Below are 17,418 nucleotides of genomic sequence, written 5' to 3'. Positions count from 1 at the left end.
AATATTACAATTATCACCTCACCGCAATGGGGGAATCAATTATAAATAGGCCTCAAAGATAGATGGCACAGGAGATTGGTTGGAATAGATATGGGGAGCGCAGACAACTTTGGGGGACAGTTATCAAAACTTGGAGAGAGATCAAGTACAGACCAATCACTCCTGTAATTTTTAAAACTGAGGGGTCTATTTACTAAGCCTTGGATAGAGATAAAGTCAACGGACATAAAGTACCAGCCAATCAGCGCCTAACTGCCATGTCACAGGCTGTGTTTGAAAAATGACAGTTAGGAGCTGGTTGACTTGTACTTTATCTTGGTTCACTTAATCTCTATCCAAGGCTTAGTAAATAGAACCCACAGCCCGTAAAATGACAGTTAGAAGTTTCACTTTATCTCTCTACAAGTTTTGATAAATCTCCCCCTTTGTCACCATCTTTATAGACGTTCCACTTTACTTTTGTTGCCATGACAAATAAACAATACACAACATGGTATTAATACTCATTTTTAGAAAGGTAGTTTTGCTTCTGCTCTGTAAATTTGAAATACCTGAATGATGCAGCCAGGCCCAGCGCCTGGGGAAAAGATGTGGCATAGCCTGGTGCCTGGACATCTCCTCTCAGACATTCTGTGTTCCAGGAGTAGGGCTTTATACCCAAATGAGGGATGGCTGGAGCAGGGCCATTTTTACCTGCACCTCCCCTTGCCATCTATTATCAGACGCAAGTTAATCAACACATGAATTAGCATGAAAATATCTAACACGTTATTCTACTTGTTTCAGGTTTAGTGTTCACACTGCACATATATAGTATGATCAGAACAAGCATGCTATATCTGGTAACGTAACCTCTTAGCGTACATTATGAGAGTATCATACTGTAGGTCAACACTGAACATTGTTACCATAAAGAGGTATGAGGATGCAGCATACTTACTTTTGAGGGGCTCTCCTGGATTTCCGGGACAGTAGGCCAGCACCCGCAAGCTGCCCACTACCTGAGTGAAGTGGGCGGGACCAGGGGATAGTTAAATTGTGTTTTTGTGGCACTTACCCCCAATTTAAAATGCAGCCAATCTGTGCAGTGAATGGGTGGGGTGGGGACTGTGGGAACTTCTCATATGTTATATTCTACAGAAAGCTGCATGTTTTCCTTTATAATATAAGTGTAAATGCTGCAATGATGACATCACTGTGCAGCCTTTATGCAGATAACACAGCAGTCTATAAATAATGGGGAAAACAATAGCACACAGTTTTTGTGATACAAAGAAGTTAATTTATTCCGCTATCACTAAACATTTAAGACATTTAGTTTTTTGTGGGTTTTAAATTTAATATAATACAAGTTTTAAATATCACATAAAACACATAGTTAACAAAATAGTGAAATGAACACACTAAAAACACATGTATAGTATACAAAAAAATGACATGTAGCATAGCAGTGCAACTAACACGGGATACTGTAATCACCTAGATAAAATACAATAATAAGTCACATACTTGTCCCTGATTTTGGTTAATGTATCACCTATGAAGATGGTCGGTAGAACTGCGCTCTCGTTGACCAGGGGGTGGTGTGTTGTGGTTTCGGGGTGCTGCACCTTTGTGTGGGAGTACCTTTCCCGCACTGAAAACGTATGGGGGTAGGGGGGGGTAAGGTGCACTCTTCCTGCTAGTAATGGTGATGACTTGTGTGTGTTTGTGAGTGGTGTTAATTAGAATGTTTCTTCTGGTGGTGGTGATGTTTTGGGAGTGAGGAGGGTGTGATTGGGTATGGAGTGTAGTTTGGAGTAATGTGAAAAGGGGAATGGAATAGGATCAAAATGAGGCCAGCGAGACACAGTAATTTTGGGCAAAATCTTTTATTGAGTAGTCACAATGCTGCTCTGTTAAGATCCTGGGCAGGTGGGTGGGGTTCAGTGATGAGTGGTGATGAGACTGGGGAGGTAGGTGGACCCTTTTAGGGCGCTCCTTCCCGTGCGGTTCAGTGACCTTGCACGTCACCCCTGCTGGACCTTTGGTCGACAGTCTAGGAAGTCTCGGGGGGTGGGGGGCTTTGCAGAGTGGGTTGGAACACCTGTGTGGCGTCCCGCGTGTTGGTGTGAGTCTTGGCAGTACTTACCTACCGGTAGGTTTTTTTGTCATGGTGATGTAGGTCGACGTTGCGGCCGTTGCAGATAGCTGGATCAGCGTGTTGCTGGTGTGCTGCAAGTGCACGGCTGTTCTGATTGGTCTGCGGAGGTCAGCGACCATAGTATGCAGCTGAAATTGGCTCTTGGTCGTGCCGCTGGTTGTGCGAAGCCAGAGGTGTGGATGGGTGAGCTGCTGGGAGGCTGGGTTGCAGCGTGTGTGCTGGGACCACCCCTGGGGGGTGGTCTGCCCGGGATACTGATTCAAAAAAAGCCAGGGAGGAGGGGGATGTGGAAAGTGTGACCGGGATGGAGCTGGTCACTGGCGATGTTGGCTGGGCGGACTTGCGGCCGGATGTGCGGGATGCTCTTATCACTGACGGTCCCTCGTGGAAATGGGGATCGACGGTGGAGACACCCCTGGCCAGGAGTGAGGTGCTGAGCACGCCTGGGAGCAGGGGGGGGAGAGGGGCTGGTCCGGGGTGGAGCCGGTCACTGGAGGTGTGAGCGGTGCGGACCAGCAGGCGGGTGGGCTGAGAGCTTTCTGCACTGGTGGTCCCTGGTGGGGATGGGGATCTTTAGTGGAGGTCAGCCTGGATCGGTGTCGGGTTTGATGTGAGGGTCACCAACGCGTTTCGGCACAGGTGCCTTCTTCAAGGAGGTGTGAGAGGATCAATGCTTCTGAGGTTCTTATGTAGGGCACTTCCGGGGGTGGGGGTGTGATCAGGTGACTCATGGGGCCAATGGTGTGTTTGAAAGGTAATGTGGTGCAGGTGTGTGCAGGGACTTGCTGAATGGTGATGCGGTGCAGGTGTGTGCAGGAACTAGCTGGAGTGATGAATTTAATCAGATTAGGCCACTGGTGTGTTTGATAGGTAATATGGTGCAGGTGTGTGCAGGGACTTGCTGATTGGTGATGCGGTGCAGGTGTGTGAAGGAACTAGCTGGAGTGGTAAGTGTAATCATATTAGGCCAATTATGTGTTTGAAAGGTAATGTGGTGCAGGTGTGTGCAGGGACTTGCTGATTGGTGATGCGGTGCAGGTGTGTGCAGGAACTAGCTGGAGTGGTAAGTGTAATCATATTAGGCCAATGGTGTGTTTGGGAGGTAATGCGGTGCAGGTGTGTGCAGGGACTTGATGATTGATGATGCGGTGCAGGCATGTGCAGGGACTAGCTGGAGTGATATCACTCCAGCAAGTCCCTGCACACGCCTGCACCACATTACCTCTCAAACACACCATTGGCCTAATATGATTACACTTACCACTCCAGCTAGTTCCTTCACACACCTGCACCGCATCACCAATCAGCAAGTCCCTGCACACACCTGCACCATATTACCTATCAAACACACCAGTGGCCTAATCTGATTAAATTCATCACTCCAGCTAGTTCCTGCACACACCTGCACCGCATCACCATTCAGCAAGTCCCTGCACACACCTGCACCACATTACCTTTCAAACACACCATTGGCCCCATGAGTCACCTGATCACACCCCCACCCCCGGAAGTGCCCTACATAAGAACCTCAGAAGCATTGATCCTCTCACACCTCCTTGAGGAAGGCACCTGTGCCGAAACGCGTTGGAGACCCTCACATCAAACCCGACACTGATCCAGGCTGACCTCCACTAAAGATCCCCATCCCCACCAGGGACCACCAGTGCAGAAAGCTCTCAGCCCACCCGCCTGCTGGTCCGCACCGCTCACACCTCCAATGACCGGCTCCACCCCGGACCAGCCCCTCTCCCCCCCTGCTCCCAGGCGTGCTCAGCACCTCACTCCTGGCCAGGGGTGTCTCCACCGTCGATCCCCATTTCCACGAGGGACCGTCAGTGATAAGAGCATCCCGCACATCCGGCCGCAAGTCGGCCCAGCCAACATCGCCAGTGACCAGCTCCATCCCGGTCACACTTTCCACATCCCCCCTCCTCCCTGGCTTTTTTTGAATCAGTATCCCGGGCAGACCACCCCCCAGGGGTGGTCCCAGCACACACGCTGCAACCCAGCCTCCCAGCAGCTAACCCATCCACACCTCTGGCTCCGCACCACCAGCGGCGCGACCAAGAGCCAATTTCAGCTGCATACTACGGTCGCTGACCTCCGCAGACCAATCAGAACAGCCGTGCACTTGCAGCACACCAGCAACACGCTGATCCAGCTCACCAACAAACCTGCAGCTTCCAACCTATCTGCAACGGCCGCAACGTCGACCTACATCACCATAACAAAAAACCTACCGGTAGGTAAGTACTGCCAAGACTCACACCAACAGGCGGGACGCCGCACAGGTGTTCCAACCCACTCTGCAAATCCCCCCACCCCCCGAGACTTCCTAGACGGTCGACCATAGGTCCAGCAGGGGTGACGTGCAAGGTCACTGAACCGCACGGGAAGGAGCCCCCTAAAAGGGTCCACCTACCTCCCCAGTCTCATCACCACTCATCACTGAACCCCACCCACCTGCCCGGGATATTAACAGAGCAGCATTGTGACTACTCAATAAAAGATTTTGCACAAAATTACTGTGTCTCGCTGGCCTCATTTTGATCCTATTCCATTCCACTTTTCACATTACTCCAAACTACACTCCATACCCAATCACACCCTCCTCACTCCCAAAACATCACCACCACCAGAAGAAACATTCTAATTAACACCACTCACAATGTATCACCTATGACTACTATACTATACTGCAGAGAGAACACGTACACATGATGATGAAATCAATGTAGAGAGCAGAGTTGCCAACATGTGATGTTTCCACTGACAATTTAAAAAATATATACTGACAGACAGCTCTTACACTAACTCATTGCTATGTAATTTCAAAAGTTATCAAATCTGTATATAGCAGCACAGCATAAGTGTGGGATTAGAAAAACAGGATTCACCTCTGTGTTTAGTCCTTGTGTGATGCATGTTATGTGTAGATCTGTAGGTTTCTGAACTGTACCAGAGTTAAGGGGCCTATCCATTACCCGACTTTGTGAACAATCAGACCAAACCAGGAGGTTTTGGTCGCATTGTTCACAAAGTCTTGTAATGGATAGCCGGCAAGAACCAGCGGTGCGCGTGCACACTGGGTCCTTGTCGTCCCCGACTATCTACTGAACATGCCCGTCAACCTGACGACGATCGTCAGGTTCGGCATGATCAGAGATAGGAGGTCGGGCTCCTGCACAGAATGATGTTCAGTGAATGCCGTTCAGTGCAGGCACCGCACCTCAGCGACCTGAAGGTCTGAACGCTAGATGTTCAGTCTTTCAGGTCACCTAGTGGATAGGCCCCTTAAAGGAAGACGAGGAGTGCTGATAATCTTATGGTGCATACACACGGTCCAACTTAACAGGACGATATGAACGATCATTCATTGTTGATCGTTAATGAAATCGTTCATGATCGTTGGTGAAATCGTTATATCATTCAACGATATCGTTCATTTTTAAAATAGAAAAATTCGTTCCACGATATCGATGATCGAGCAAGTTGGACCATGTGTATGCACCATTAGAAATGTTTAGTATCGTAAGATGGCCCTTGGGGAACATGAACCTATTAGTGCTGGAAAAGACACTCATAGAAATGGCTTACTCCACTTCCTTAGCCATATCATTGCATTTTTGTCCACCTGTTTTCATGTGAAAAAATGGAAATCTCTTGTTACCCTGCTCATGTTCTAGATTTTCTGGTATTGAACTCGGTGTCTTTGCATTTGCTACACAAACAGGTTTTTATTCCTTTAAGGCTGGGCAGGGCAACCGTTGGGCCAGTTTAGAATTGCATCTCCCTATAGATAGACTGAAGCTTTCTCTGACCAGTTCCACTTGGAATGAAATTATGCATCTTAGTAGCAAACAAATGAAGCAGTTATGTCTTAACTCTTCCTCACCTGCAAAACCATCTCTTCAAGGCTGAGCCGCTCAATCAGGTCCATCACTCGCACATCCCATGGCAGCGATGGGTTCATAAAGGGATATTCCTCTTCCCAACAATCTGACAGCTGTAGCAGAAGCAATGATACAGCCAGGATCTTGGCCTTACCCATACAGAAACTTAATAACTTCATGCTGTAACTTAGAGATCAAAAGAATGAGATTTACACAAGTATCCAACTTTATCTGGAAATGTAAAGCAGGACTCATGGCTAAACAGTTTTCTGAAATTCTCAATATTATATTCACAGGACTTCATTTCTAAAGTGCATTGTCTGCATACTGTTTGACACCAATGTATCCGCTCAGTACATACCTGCTTTCCGGTCTTTGGCAATATCGATGTCACATCAAAGTACAACACTACTACCATCTCTATTATCTTCTCTTTATTAAATTCAACTTTCCCACTCTTCTTACAAAAAACTAGGGGTGAGCGGGTTCGGATTTCTGAAATCCGAACCCCCCCGAGCCCCCCCGATCCGAGGCAGATCCGAGTCAGGCTCGACTTTTCCCGCCTGACTCGGATCTGAAATCAAGGCAAAACGTCATCATCCCGCCTTCCGAGTCTCGCGGGTTTTGGAACCTATATAAGGTACCCGCGTCGGCGCCATTTTCTCACTCGGCTGTGGACAGTGAAGAGGGAGGGTGGGAGTTAGGGCTGGCTGGGCTGTGTAGTGTAGTGTAGTGCAGAGTAGTGTTGTGCTGTGCTGTGCTGCGCTGTGCTGCTGTTGTCCACTACTTCAAAGTCCATAGGGGCTGGCTGTGTTGTGCTGTGCTGCTGTTGTTAATAGGGGCTGTGTCCACTACTTCAAAGTCCATAGGGGCTGGCTGGACTGTGTTGTGCAGTCAGTTCTCCATAGGGGCTGTGTCCACTCCAAAGTCCTGTGCAGTGTCCCAGACCTAAAGGGGTGCTGTAGTGTTGTCCAGGGGGTGCTCTGTCCATCAGGGGTGCTCCCCCCAAGTGCTAAAAAAATTATATTTTGTGTGTGTTTGTGAATTGTGTGCGCAGTAGCCGCACGTGCATCAACAAAGTAGTGCCAAGCGTGCGCCTGTGTCATAAGTAAAGGGCCGGCTGGCTTGACCGTTAAAGGGTGCTGTAACCCCCAAAGTACACTCCAAACCAAAAAAAAAATAATTTTCTGTGTTTGTGAATTGTGTGCGCAGTAGCCGCACGTGCATCAACAAAGTAGTGCCAAGCGTGCGCCTGTGTCATAAGTAAAGGGCCGGCTGGCTTGACCGTTAAAGGGTGCTGTAACCCCCAAAGTACACTCCAAACCAAAAAAAATATATTTTCTGTGTTTGTGAATTGTGTGCGCAGTAGCCGCACGTGCATCAACAAAGTAGTGCCAAGCGTGCGCCTGTGTCATAAGTAAAGGGCCGGCTGGCTTGACCGTTAAAGGGTGCTGTAACCCCCAAAGTACACTCCAAACCAAAAAAAAATATTTTCTGTGTTTGTGAATTGTGTGCGCAGTAGCCGCACGTGCATCAACAAAGTAGTGCCAAGCGTGCGCCTGTGTCATAAGTAAAGGGCCGGCTGGCTTGACCGTTAAAGGGTGCTGTAACCCCCAAAGTACACTCCAAACCAAAAAAAAAATATTTTCTGTGTTTGTGAATTGTGTGCGCAGTAGCCGCACGTGCATCAACAAAGTAGTGCCAAGCGTGCGCCTGTGTCATAAGTAAAGGGCCGGCTGGCTTGACCGTTAAAGGGTGCTGTAACCCCCAAAGTACACTCCAAACCAAAAAAAAAATTATTTTCTGTTTGTGAATTGTGTGCGCAGTAGCCGCACGTGCATCAACAAAGTAGTGCCAAGCGTGCGCCTGTGTCATAAGTAAAGGGCCGGCTGGCTTGACCGTTAAAGGGTGCTGTAACCCCCAAAGTACACTCCAAACCAAAAAAAATATATTTTCTGTGTTTGTGAATTGTGTGCGCAGTAGCCGCACGTGCATCAACAAAGTAGTGCCAAGCGTGCGCCTGTGTCATAAGTAAAGGGCCGGCTGGCTTGACCATTAAAGGGTGCTGTAACCCCCAAAGTACACTCCAGTCCAAACCAAAAAAAAAATTATTTTCTGTGTTTGTGAATTGTGTGCACTGTGGCTGCACGTGCATCAACAAAGGAGCAGCGCCAAGCGTGCGCCTGTGTCCCATAAGTAAAGAGCCGGCTGGCTCATTTCTTAAAGGGTGGTGTAACCCACAAAGTGCACTACTCTCCAGCGCCTTAGCCGCACGTATATATCAATATAACATAAATGGAGGACCAAACTTTCTCCGATAAAAATAAAATAGGGAAAGATCAAGAACCACTTCCTCCTAGTGCTGTTGCTGCTGCTGGGAGTTGTTCATCATCCCAGAGAGGAAGTAGGAACATCACTACTTTTACTAAACAATTGACCCTCCAACAGTCCCTAGCGATGAGGATGAAGTATGACAGCAGTCATCCTGAAGCAAAACGTATAACTGAGGCCTTGACTGCTATGTTGGTGTTAGACGTGCGTCCGGTATCCGCCATTAGTGCAGTGGGATTTAGACAATTGATGGAGGTAGTGTGTCCCCGGTTCCAAATCCCGTCTAGATTCCACCTGCATCCTCAAAGCAGCAGCGACAAGCGTGCGTCTGTCTGTTAAAGGGTGGTGACACCCTCAAAGTGTGCTACACAAACAATAAAAATATTCTTCTTTTTTTTTCTGTCTTTGTGAATTGTGTGGGCTGTAGCTGTACTTGCATCCTCAAAGCAGCAGCGACAAGCGTGCGTCTGTCTGTTAAAGGGTGGTGACACCCTCAAAGTGTGCTACACAAACAATAAAAATATTGTTCTTTTTTTTTCTGTCTTTGTGAAATGTGTGGGCTGTAGCCGCACCTGCATCCTTAAAGCAGCAGCGACAAGCGTGCGTCTGTCTGTTAAAGGGTGGTGACACCCTCAAAGTGTGCTACACAAACAATAAAAATATTGTTCTTTTTTTTTCTGTCTTTGTGAATTGTGTGGGCTGTAGCCGCACTTGCATCCTCAAAGCAGCAGCGACAAGCGTGCATCTGTCTGTTAAAGGGTGGTGTAACTCTCAAAGTGCTCCAAAAAATAAAAAACTATTTTTTTAATGTGTTTGTGACTTGTGTGCGATGTAGCCGCACTTGCATCCTCAAAGCAGCAGCGACAAGCGTGCGTCTGTCTGTTAAAGGGTGGTGACACCCTCAAAGTGTGCTACACAAACAATAAAAATATTCTTCTTTTTTTTTCTGTCTTTGTGAATTGTGTGGGCTGTAGCTGCACTTGCATCCTCAAAGCAGCAGCGACAAGCGTGCGTCTGTCTGTTAAAGGATTACATCGGTGACAGCATCCAAGTAGGCATGTCAGACAGTCCGTACCTGTACTGGCAGGAAAAAGAAGCAATTTGGAGGTCCCTGTACAAACTGGCTCTATTTTACCTGAGTTGCCCCCCCTCCAGTGTGTACTCCGAAAGAGTGTTTAGTGCAGCCGGGAACCTTGTCAGCGAAAGGCGTAGGAGGTTGCTTCCACAAAATGTGGAGAAGATGATGTTCATAAAATGAATTATCAACTCTTCCAGGGAGACCAGCCTCCAGAACGTACAGAGGGACCTGTGGTTGTGGATTCCAGCGGGGACGAATTAATACTCTGTGAGGATGAGGATGTACACAACACTGAAGAGGGTGAGGAATCGGTGGATGAGGAGGATGAGGACGACATCTTGCCTCCGTAGAGCCAGTTTGTGCAGGGACAGATTAATTGCCAGCTTGTTTTGTGGGGGCCCAAACGAACCAATCATTTCAGCCACAGTCGTGTGGCAGACCCTGGCGCTGAAATGTTTGGTTTGTTAAAGTGTGCATGTCCTGTTTATACAACATAAGGGTGGGTGGGAGGGCCCAAGGACAATTCCATCTTGCACCTCTTTTTTTTCTTTGCATTATGTATAGTTTGGGGCCTAGTTTTTCAAACTGCCATCCTGTCTGCCACTGCAGTGCCACTCCTAGATGGACCACGTGTTTGTGCCGCCCACTCGTATCTCTTAGCATAGTCATCCAGCTACCTCGGTGCAACCTTTTGGACATAAAAACACTATTGTGAATTGTAAGGTGTTCAGAATAGACTGGAAATGAGTGGAAATTAAGGTTATTGAGGTTAATAATAGCATAGGAGCAGAAAAACCCACAAATTCTGTGATTTTAGCTGTTTTTATGCTTTTTTTAAAAAAAAATACAGATCCAAAACACAAAACCCAGAACCCAAAACACCGAAGGGTGGTTTTGGCAAAACCAATCCAGATCCAAAACACCAAGAAAGATCCAGATCCAAAACCAAAACACGAAAAGTGGCCGGTGCACACCCCTACAAAAAACACTATTTGGTATAGCTTACGTCATTGCTGAAAGGGGACATTGTGACTCCCTTTGTTACATGTGGCACTTTTATTTGCTATCATGTATTTTCAGTGCTTGAAGTATACTTTGAGATGCTTCTGCGCCGTAGTGCAATCAGGAGATGCTAAATGCTTTTCATTAACACCTGACCAAAAATCTGCAAGTGCTGAGTGGTGAGTAAAAATAAGTCTACTCTTTTATCTCACTTGTATAGTCTCACTGCACATGGCAAGTGTGTATGCTGCCTGTAATGTACATCACCAGAGGATTTTACACTGCACCTTATGCTGGGTACACACTTGTTGGTATATCGTTCATCCGATGAATGAACGATATACCGCGAGTGCATCAGTAGGTGAGTACACCCGATATGCCTGTGAACAACATCATTCACATAATAGTTTGGCACTGAAGCACAGCCGATGTGTGTGTACAGCCAACCCGCAGACTACCAGTACACTGGCTGCAGGGACCGCCAACATGTAAAGGGCATGTGGGGAAGTCTGATAGGCATGTGAATAGGTCAGAAGGGCACGAGATTGGCACCTGAATAGGTCGGATGGGCATGGCTCTTTGCAGGAATCTATAGATATTTTCCCAGCATTTAGGGGCTTATTCTGAGTTGGGAGCAGAGCAAAAAAAAAGTAGTAACTCTGGCCCTGATTCAGAGCCGGACTCTCTGACAGAGCGCTCGCTCTGAATCAGGGCCGTACTTCTTAGTTTTTAGAGCGGCCACCCACAGCTATAGCGAGCGGCCAGGAAGATGGTCGCGATGGTCAAGACCATCGGGCTTGCGACGAGACCCTTGTGGTAGGGTCTCATTGACGCAAGCCCTGGAGTGCTTTCGGCTCTATCAGAGCTGAGAGCACTCCCACTGACATCACTTCTGATGTCAGTGGGGACGGACCCAGACGCCTCCATCTGAGAAGCCACGCCCCCGGCACGCCCACCAAAGGGGGTGTGCTGTCACTCACCATCGACAGCACGCCCCCTTTGGTGCGAGACCCAGAGCGACGGCTTGCCCGTCGCTATCCGGGTCTCGCGCATGCGAACGATGGAGCCGGCTTCGTCGTGCGCATGCGCACTAGGCCAACATCGACCCACATGCGAGCGCTCAGCGCTCGCGAGCGGGTCTGAATCAGGCCCTCTGTACCTTGGCAAAACCATGTTGCACTGCAGGTGTGGCAGATTTAAAATGTGCAGAGATGTGGGAGGGGTGTGTCCTAGCTAAAATCTAAATTGCAGTGTAAAGTTAAAACTGTCCAGCATTTGAGGATTACATGCAAAAGCAGCCAGTATTTTCCTTGCATGCAAAATAATTAATGTATTTCAACTAGGGGTGAGCGGGTTCGGATTTCTGAAATCCGAATCCCCCCGAGCTCCCCCGATCCGAGTCAGGCTCGACTTTTCCCGCCTGACTTGGATATGAAATCCAGGCAAAACAACATCATCCCGCCTTCCGGGTCTCACGGGTTTTGGATCCTATATAAGGTACCCGCGTCGGCGCCATTTTCTCACTCGGCTGTGGACAGTGAAGAGGGAGGGTGGGAGCTTGGCTGGCTGGGCTGTGTAGTGTAGTGCAGTGTAGTGTTGTGCTGTGCTGTGCTGCGCTGCGCTGCTGTCCATAGGGGCTGTGTCCACTCCTTCAAAGTCCATAGGAGCTGGCTGGACTGTATTGTGCAGTCAGTTGTCCATAGGGGCTGTGTCCACTCCTAAGTCCTGTGCAGTGTCCCAGTCCTAAAGGGGTGCTGTAGTGTTGTCCAGGGGGTGCTCTGTTCATCAGGGGTGCTCCCCCCAAGTGCAAAAAATAAATAAATATTTTTTCTGTGTTTGTGAATTGTGTGCACTGTGGCTGCACGTGCATCAACAAAGTAGTGCCAAGCGTGCGCCTGTGTCCCATAAGTAAAGGGCCGGCTGGCTTGACCGTTAAAGGGTGCTGTAACTCCCAAAGTACACTCCAGTCCAAACCAAAAAAAAAATTATTTTCTGTGTTTGTGAATTGTGTGCGCAGTAGCCGCACGTGCATCAACAAAGTGCTGAAGCTGCTGCCACTAGTCATGACATAGACGATAACATGCCATCAACGTCGTCTGCCAAGGCCGATGCCCAATGTCCTAGTAGAGGGCACATACAATCCCAAATGACAAGGTTCAGGAAAATGACCTTGAAAAAAAACTTTTAAATCATCTGAAGAGAAACGTAAACTTGCCAATATGCCATTTACGACACGGAGTGGCAAGGAACGGCTAAGGTCTTTCCCTATGTTCATGACTAGTGGTTCAGCTTCACATGACGATGGAAGCCCTCCTCCCGCTAAAAAAAATCAAACGAGTTAAGCTGGCAAAAGCACAGCGAAGAACTGTGCGTTCTAAGAAGATATCACAAATTCCCAAGGAGAGCCCAAGTGTGGTGGCGGTTGCGATGCCTGATCTTCCCAGCACTGGACGGGAAGAGGTGGCTCTTTCCACCATTTGCACGCCCCCTGCAAGTGCTGAAAGGAGCACCCACAGTCCACTTGCTGATATGCAAATTGAAGATGTCACTGTTGAAGTACAACAGGATGAGGATACTGGTGTAGCTGGCACTGAGGAGGAAGTTGGCGAGGAGGATTCTGATGGTGATGTGGTTTGTTTAAATCAGGCTCCGGGGGAGACAGTTGTTGTCCGTGGGATGAAAAAGCCCATCACGGTCATGCCTGGGCAGAAGACCAAACATTCCACCTCTTTGGTCTGGCAATATTTCTATCCAAATCCGGACAACAACTGTCTTGCCATATGTACCATATGTAAAGGGGAAATAAGTAGGGGTAGGGACGTTAACCACCTAGGAACATCCTCCCTTATACGGCACCTGCAGCGCGTTCATAAAAAGTTACTGTCAAGTTCAGAAACTTTGGCTAAGACCGTAAGCAGTCCAGGGACACCTAAATCCCGTTGTCCTGTTGTATCCAAGCGCCTGCAAACCACAAGCAAGAGGTTGTGACGCGGTGGTACTCAATCCTCTATATGCTTCAGAGGATGGACGAGCAGCAAAAGGCCATTCAAGCCTATACTTCCACTTATGACATAGGCAAAGGAGGGGGTATGCACCTGACTCAAGCGCAGTGGAGAATGATTTCCGTGTTGTGCAAGGTTCTCCAGCCCTTCGAACTTGCCACACATGAAGTCAGTTCAGACACTGCCAGCTTGAGTCAGGGCATTCCCCTCATCAGCCTTTTGCAGAAGCAGCTGGAGAAAGTGAAGGAGGAGCTAAGACGGAGCAATTCCGCTCGGCATGTGGGACTTGTGGATGAAGCCCTTCATTCGCTTTGCCAGGATTCCAGGGTGGTCAATTTGTTGAAATCAGACCACTACATTTTGGCCACCGTGCTCGATCCTAGGTTTAAAGCATATGTGGTGTCTCTCTTTCCGGCCGACACAAGCCTGCAGAGGTGCAAAGACCTGCTGGTGAAAACACTGTCAGCTGAAGCGGAACGTGACACGTCAACAGCTCCTTCTTCATTTTCTCCCGCAACTGGGGCTGCCAGGAAAAAACTTAGGTATCCTAAGCAACCCGCTGGCGGTGATGCAGGGCAGGCAGGACCAAGTTTGGACATCTGGTCCGGACTGAAGGACCTGGCAACAATTTCTGACATGTCTACTGTCACTGCATATGATACTGTCACCATTGACAGAATGGTGGAGGATTACATCGGTGACAGCATCCAAGTAGGCATGTCAGACAGTCCGTACCTGTACTGGCAGGAAAAAAAGGCAATGGGGAAGAGACTGATGGGGAAGATTAGCACCTTCCCCATCAGTCACATACTCATGCCAAGCCATCCACTTCATTAATGGAGATGAAGAGGAGGTAGAGTAGAGGTGCATACACACACAACGATTTTTTGAACGATTATCGTTAAACGATATCGTTTAACGATAATCGTTTGAAAAAATCGTTCACTTTCTGAGTCAAACGATGAACGATTATTGTTCATGCGCGTTCACGTTTGTAGTTCAGTCAGACTTGTCAACTCAATGATTTTCATTAAGTTAATATGCAAAAATCGTTTGTAGTTCATAAAAATCGTTAATTACATTTAAATGAACATAGTAAATGAACAACTTTAGTAAACGATTTTAGTTCATTAGGTGCATACACACACAACGATTTGTTAAACAATATCGTTTAACGATAACGCCTCCGTTTGGGCTGCCACCCCCCCGGCCCGCCTTCCAAACGGGGCGAGCTGTCAATCAACATCGACACCCGCTACGACCAGCGCTGTTGGTCGTAGCGGGTCTCACGCATGCGCACGATGGCGCCGTCGCCGTCGTGCGCATGCTCTGTGGGGGGCCATCGACCTGGTCCGAGCGCATCGGCGCTAACGACCGGGTCTGAATGACCCCCATAGTCCCAGGGTTGGCAACCATCGACGTTCCCGACTGCACTGAAATGGCTTTTCTATTCAATATTGGTTTTGCAATGGTTGCCACCATCGCATGCTTGCTTCCAATGACCAGTCAATGGTTAAATACCTGTTTCCAGCTGCAGACACTTGGAAGAGCTGCCTGCAGCAAACCTCTACTGCTCATGCACAAATTTTTGTTTCTGCTGTACATGTGCACAGTTTAGCCATCGATGGTTAAACCCCAGATTAGTTTCCTTGTGATTTCTACAGTACATAAGATGGCAAGGCAAGTTGCAACGGCTGCACTGCCACTCCTATTCGGTGGCCATCCCTGTATATCACTATGCAGAAACTATTTGCCGGAATAACTCCTTATCAGACACACTGGCCCTCATTCAGAGGCGGTTACAAGAAGTGATCGCTCTCTCTGAATGAGGGCGGCCACTTCATTTTTGAAGTGCGGCCTCCTGGTCCTGGTTACCACCCACAGCTTAATGACCGACCAGGTTGATGGTCGTGATGGTGATCACCATCGCGACCATCGGGGCTTGCGACGAGACCCTAAGGTTGGGTCTCGGCAACCACAAGCCCCAGGGAGCTTTCTGCTCTGATGGAGCAGGAAGCTCCCCACTGACATCACTGATGATGTCAGTGCGGCCGCCCACAAAATGGTAGGCGTTCCTTAATGTAACATACTGCATTTATAATGTATAATTCAAGTGCACAGTCTAGAACCTGATCCCTAGAGGAGGGAATGGGCCCTTGGGCAGTGGGGCCCACCGGGGGTTTCCCCTGTACTCCTGTGGGCCAGTCCGATCCTGGATAGGACACAAGTACAGATCAATGTAACTACCTGGCCATATAACTCATTCTCCAGAACACACTAGTCACATGAGAGATGGCATGCAGGGAATCCTCCAGCACCCCAAGAGGCAGTTGTTGGTGTGAAGATTGAGGGGGAAATTAAATAGTCTGCACCTCGCAGACTATTTCATTTCCCTTTTCCAAATTGTAAGTAAAACCATGGTTTTTCTAACACAAATGGATTGAGTGCTGGAAATAAATCTCAGGTGAACAAGGAAGCGGGTAAAATGTAACAATAAGAATTTACACCTTATAACAGAGTTATATGCAATTATAATGTACAACAGAGATATATGCAATTATAATGTACAACAGAGATATATGAAATTAGAATGTAAAACAGAGATATATGCAATTAGAATGTACAATAGAGATATATGCAATTAGAATGTACAACAGAGATATAAGCAATTAGAATGTACAACAGAGATATAAGCAATTAGAATGTACAACAGTACAACTCTACCTCTATATGCAAATAGTGATAAACCTCTATTGATTTGAACACTTCCTTTCTTGGCTATTCAGTGACTGTCCTCTATTTCTTTTGTGTTTCTGTTTACCGTCATCAGTTTGATTATGTGGTGTTTGTTATTTCATTTGAAGGTACAAAGGAAATCACAAAGTAGTGATAAAGTGAAAAGACCAGACTGACATACAAGGGAAGCTGCAAATAGCACCTAAAATCAAGCACACACATACCTGTAATCTTACCTCGGTGTATAACAAACTTCCGCAGTTCCTATTCCTCAGCTTCCTAGCTATCAGAGTGGAGGGAATCTGGGAAATGTAGTTTTCTCTTGCTGTTCAGATTCTAACAGCAGAGAGCAACATTTACAATATAAAAGCTCTTTTTGATTCTAACACCAGAGGGCAGCCTCTGCATTGTTAAGTAATGCACATTTTGCATTGAACTGTGCATATACTGTGGGGTATGTAATGCACTATGCTGAGCAGAATTATGTGCAGAAAAAACAATACACAACACGTTATGTACCATAGCTTCTTTTCTATGGAAGCAAATAGAGGTATTCTAATGACAAGAACAATAAGGTTCATTGAAACATAATACTTTAAAGTAGGGGTGAGCGGGTTCGGATTTCTGAAATCCGAACCCCCCCGAGCCCCCCCGATCCGAGTCAGGCTCGACTTTTCCCGCCTGACTCGGATCTGAAATCGAGGCAAAACGTCATCATCCCGCCTTCCGGGTCTCGCGGGTTTTGGATCCTATATAAGGTACCCGTGTCGGCGCCATTTTCTCACTCAGCTGTGGACAGTGAAGAGGGAGGATGGGAGCTGGGCTGTGTAGTGTAGTGTAGTGCAGAGTAGTGTTGTGCTGTGCTGTGCTGCGCTGTGCTGCTGTTGTCCATAGGGGCTGTGTCCACTCCTCCAAAGTCCATAGGGCCTGGCTGGACTGTGTTGTGCAGTCAGTTGTCCATAGGGGCTGTGTCCACTCCAAAGTCCTGTGCAGTGTCCCAGTCCTAAAGGGGTGCTGTAGTGTTGTCCAGGGAGTGCTCTGTCCATCAGGGGTGCTCCCCCCAAGAGCAAAAAAATTTTTGTTCTGTGTTTGTGAATTGTGTGCACTGTGGCTGCACGTGCATCAACAAAGGAGCAGCACCAAGTGTGCGCCTGTGTCCCATTAGTAAAGGGCCAGCTGGCTTGTCCGTTAAAGGGTGCTGTAACCCCCAAAGTACACTCTAAACAAAATAAA

At 47.8% G+C, this 17,418-nt stretch overlaps 1 protein-coding gene across 4 annotated transcripts in view; it reads right to left on the bottom strand.

Moving 5' to 3' along the window:
* The window catches only part of LOC148542857 (uncharacterized), a 58,294-nt gene extending 41,787 nt beyond the window's left edge, over positions 1-16,507 (bottom strand). The window contains exons 1-3 of one of the 4 annotated variants that reach the window (XM_088460622.1): positions 16,422-16,507; positions 6,039-6,222; positions 552-712 (exon numbers count right to left, since the gene is read on the bottom strand). In XM_088460622.1, the coding sequence (XP_088316748.1) occupies positions 552-712; positions 6,039-6,215 (338 nt within the window). In that variant the 5' untranslated portion in view covers positions 6,216-6,222; positions 16,422-16,507. Of the gene's footprint in view, positions 1-551; positions 713-6,038; positions 6,223-16,173; positions 16,353-16,409 lie in introns of those variants that run through there. The other 3 variants (XM_088460687.1, XM_088460666.1, XM_088460686.1) reach the window with 3 other exon arrangements.
* Between the last annotated feature and the right edge of the window lie 911 nt (positions 16,508-17,418).

Source organism: Taudactylus pleione, unplaced genomic scaffold (assembly GCF_031769625.1).
Source record: "Taudactylus pleione unplaced genomic scaffold, aTauple2 ptg000007l, whole genome shotgun sequence".
NCBI classification, from domain to species: Eukaryota; Metazoa; Chordata; class Amphibia; order Anura; family Myobatrachidae; genus Taudactylus; species Taudactylus pleione.
The sequence above is the reverse complement of the archived record's forward strand: the minus strand, read 5'-3'. Positions and strand labels throughout refer to the sequence as shown.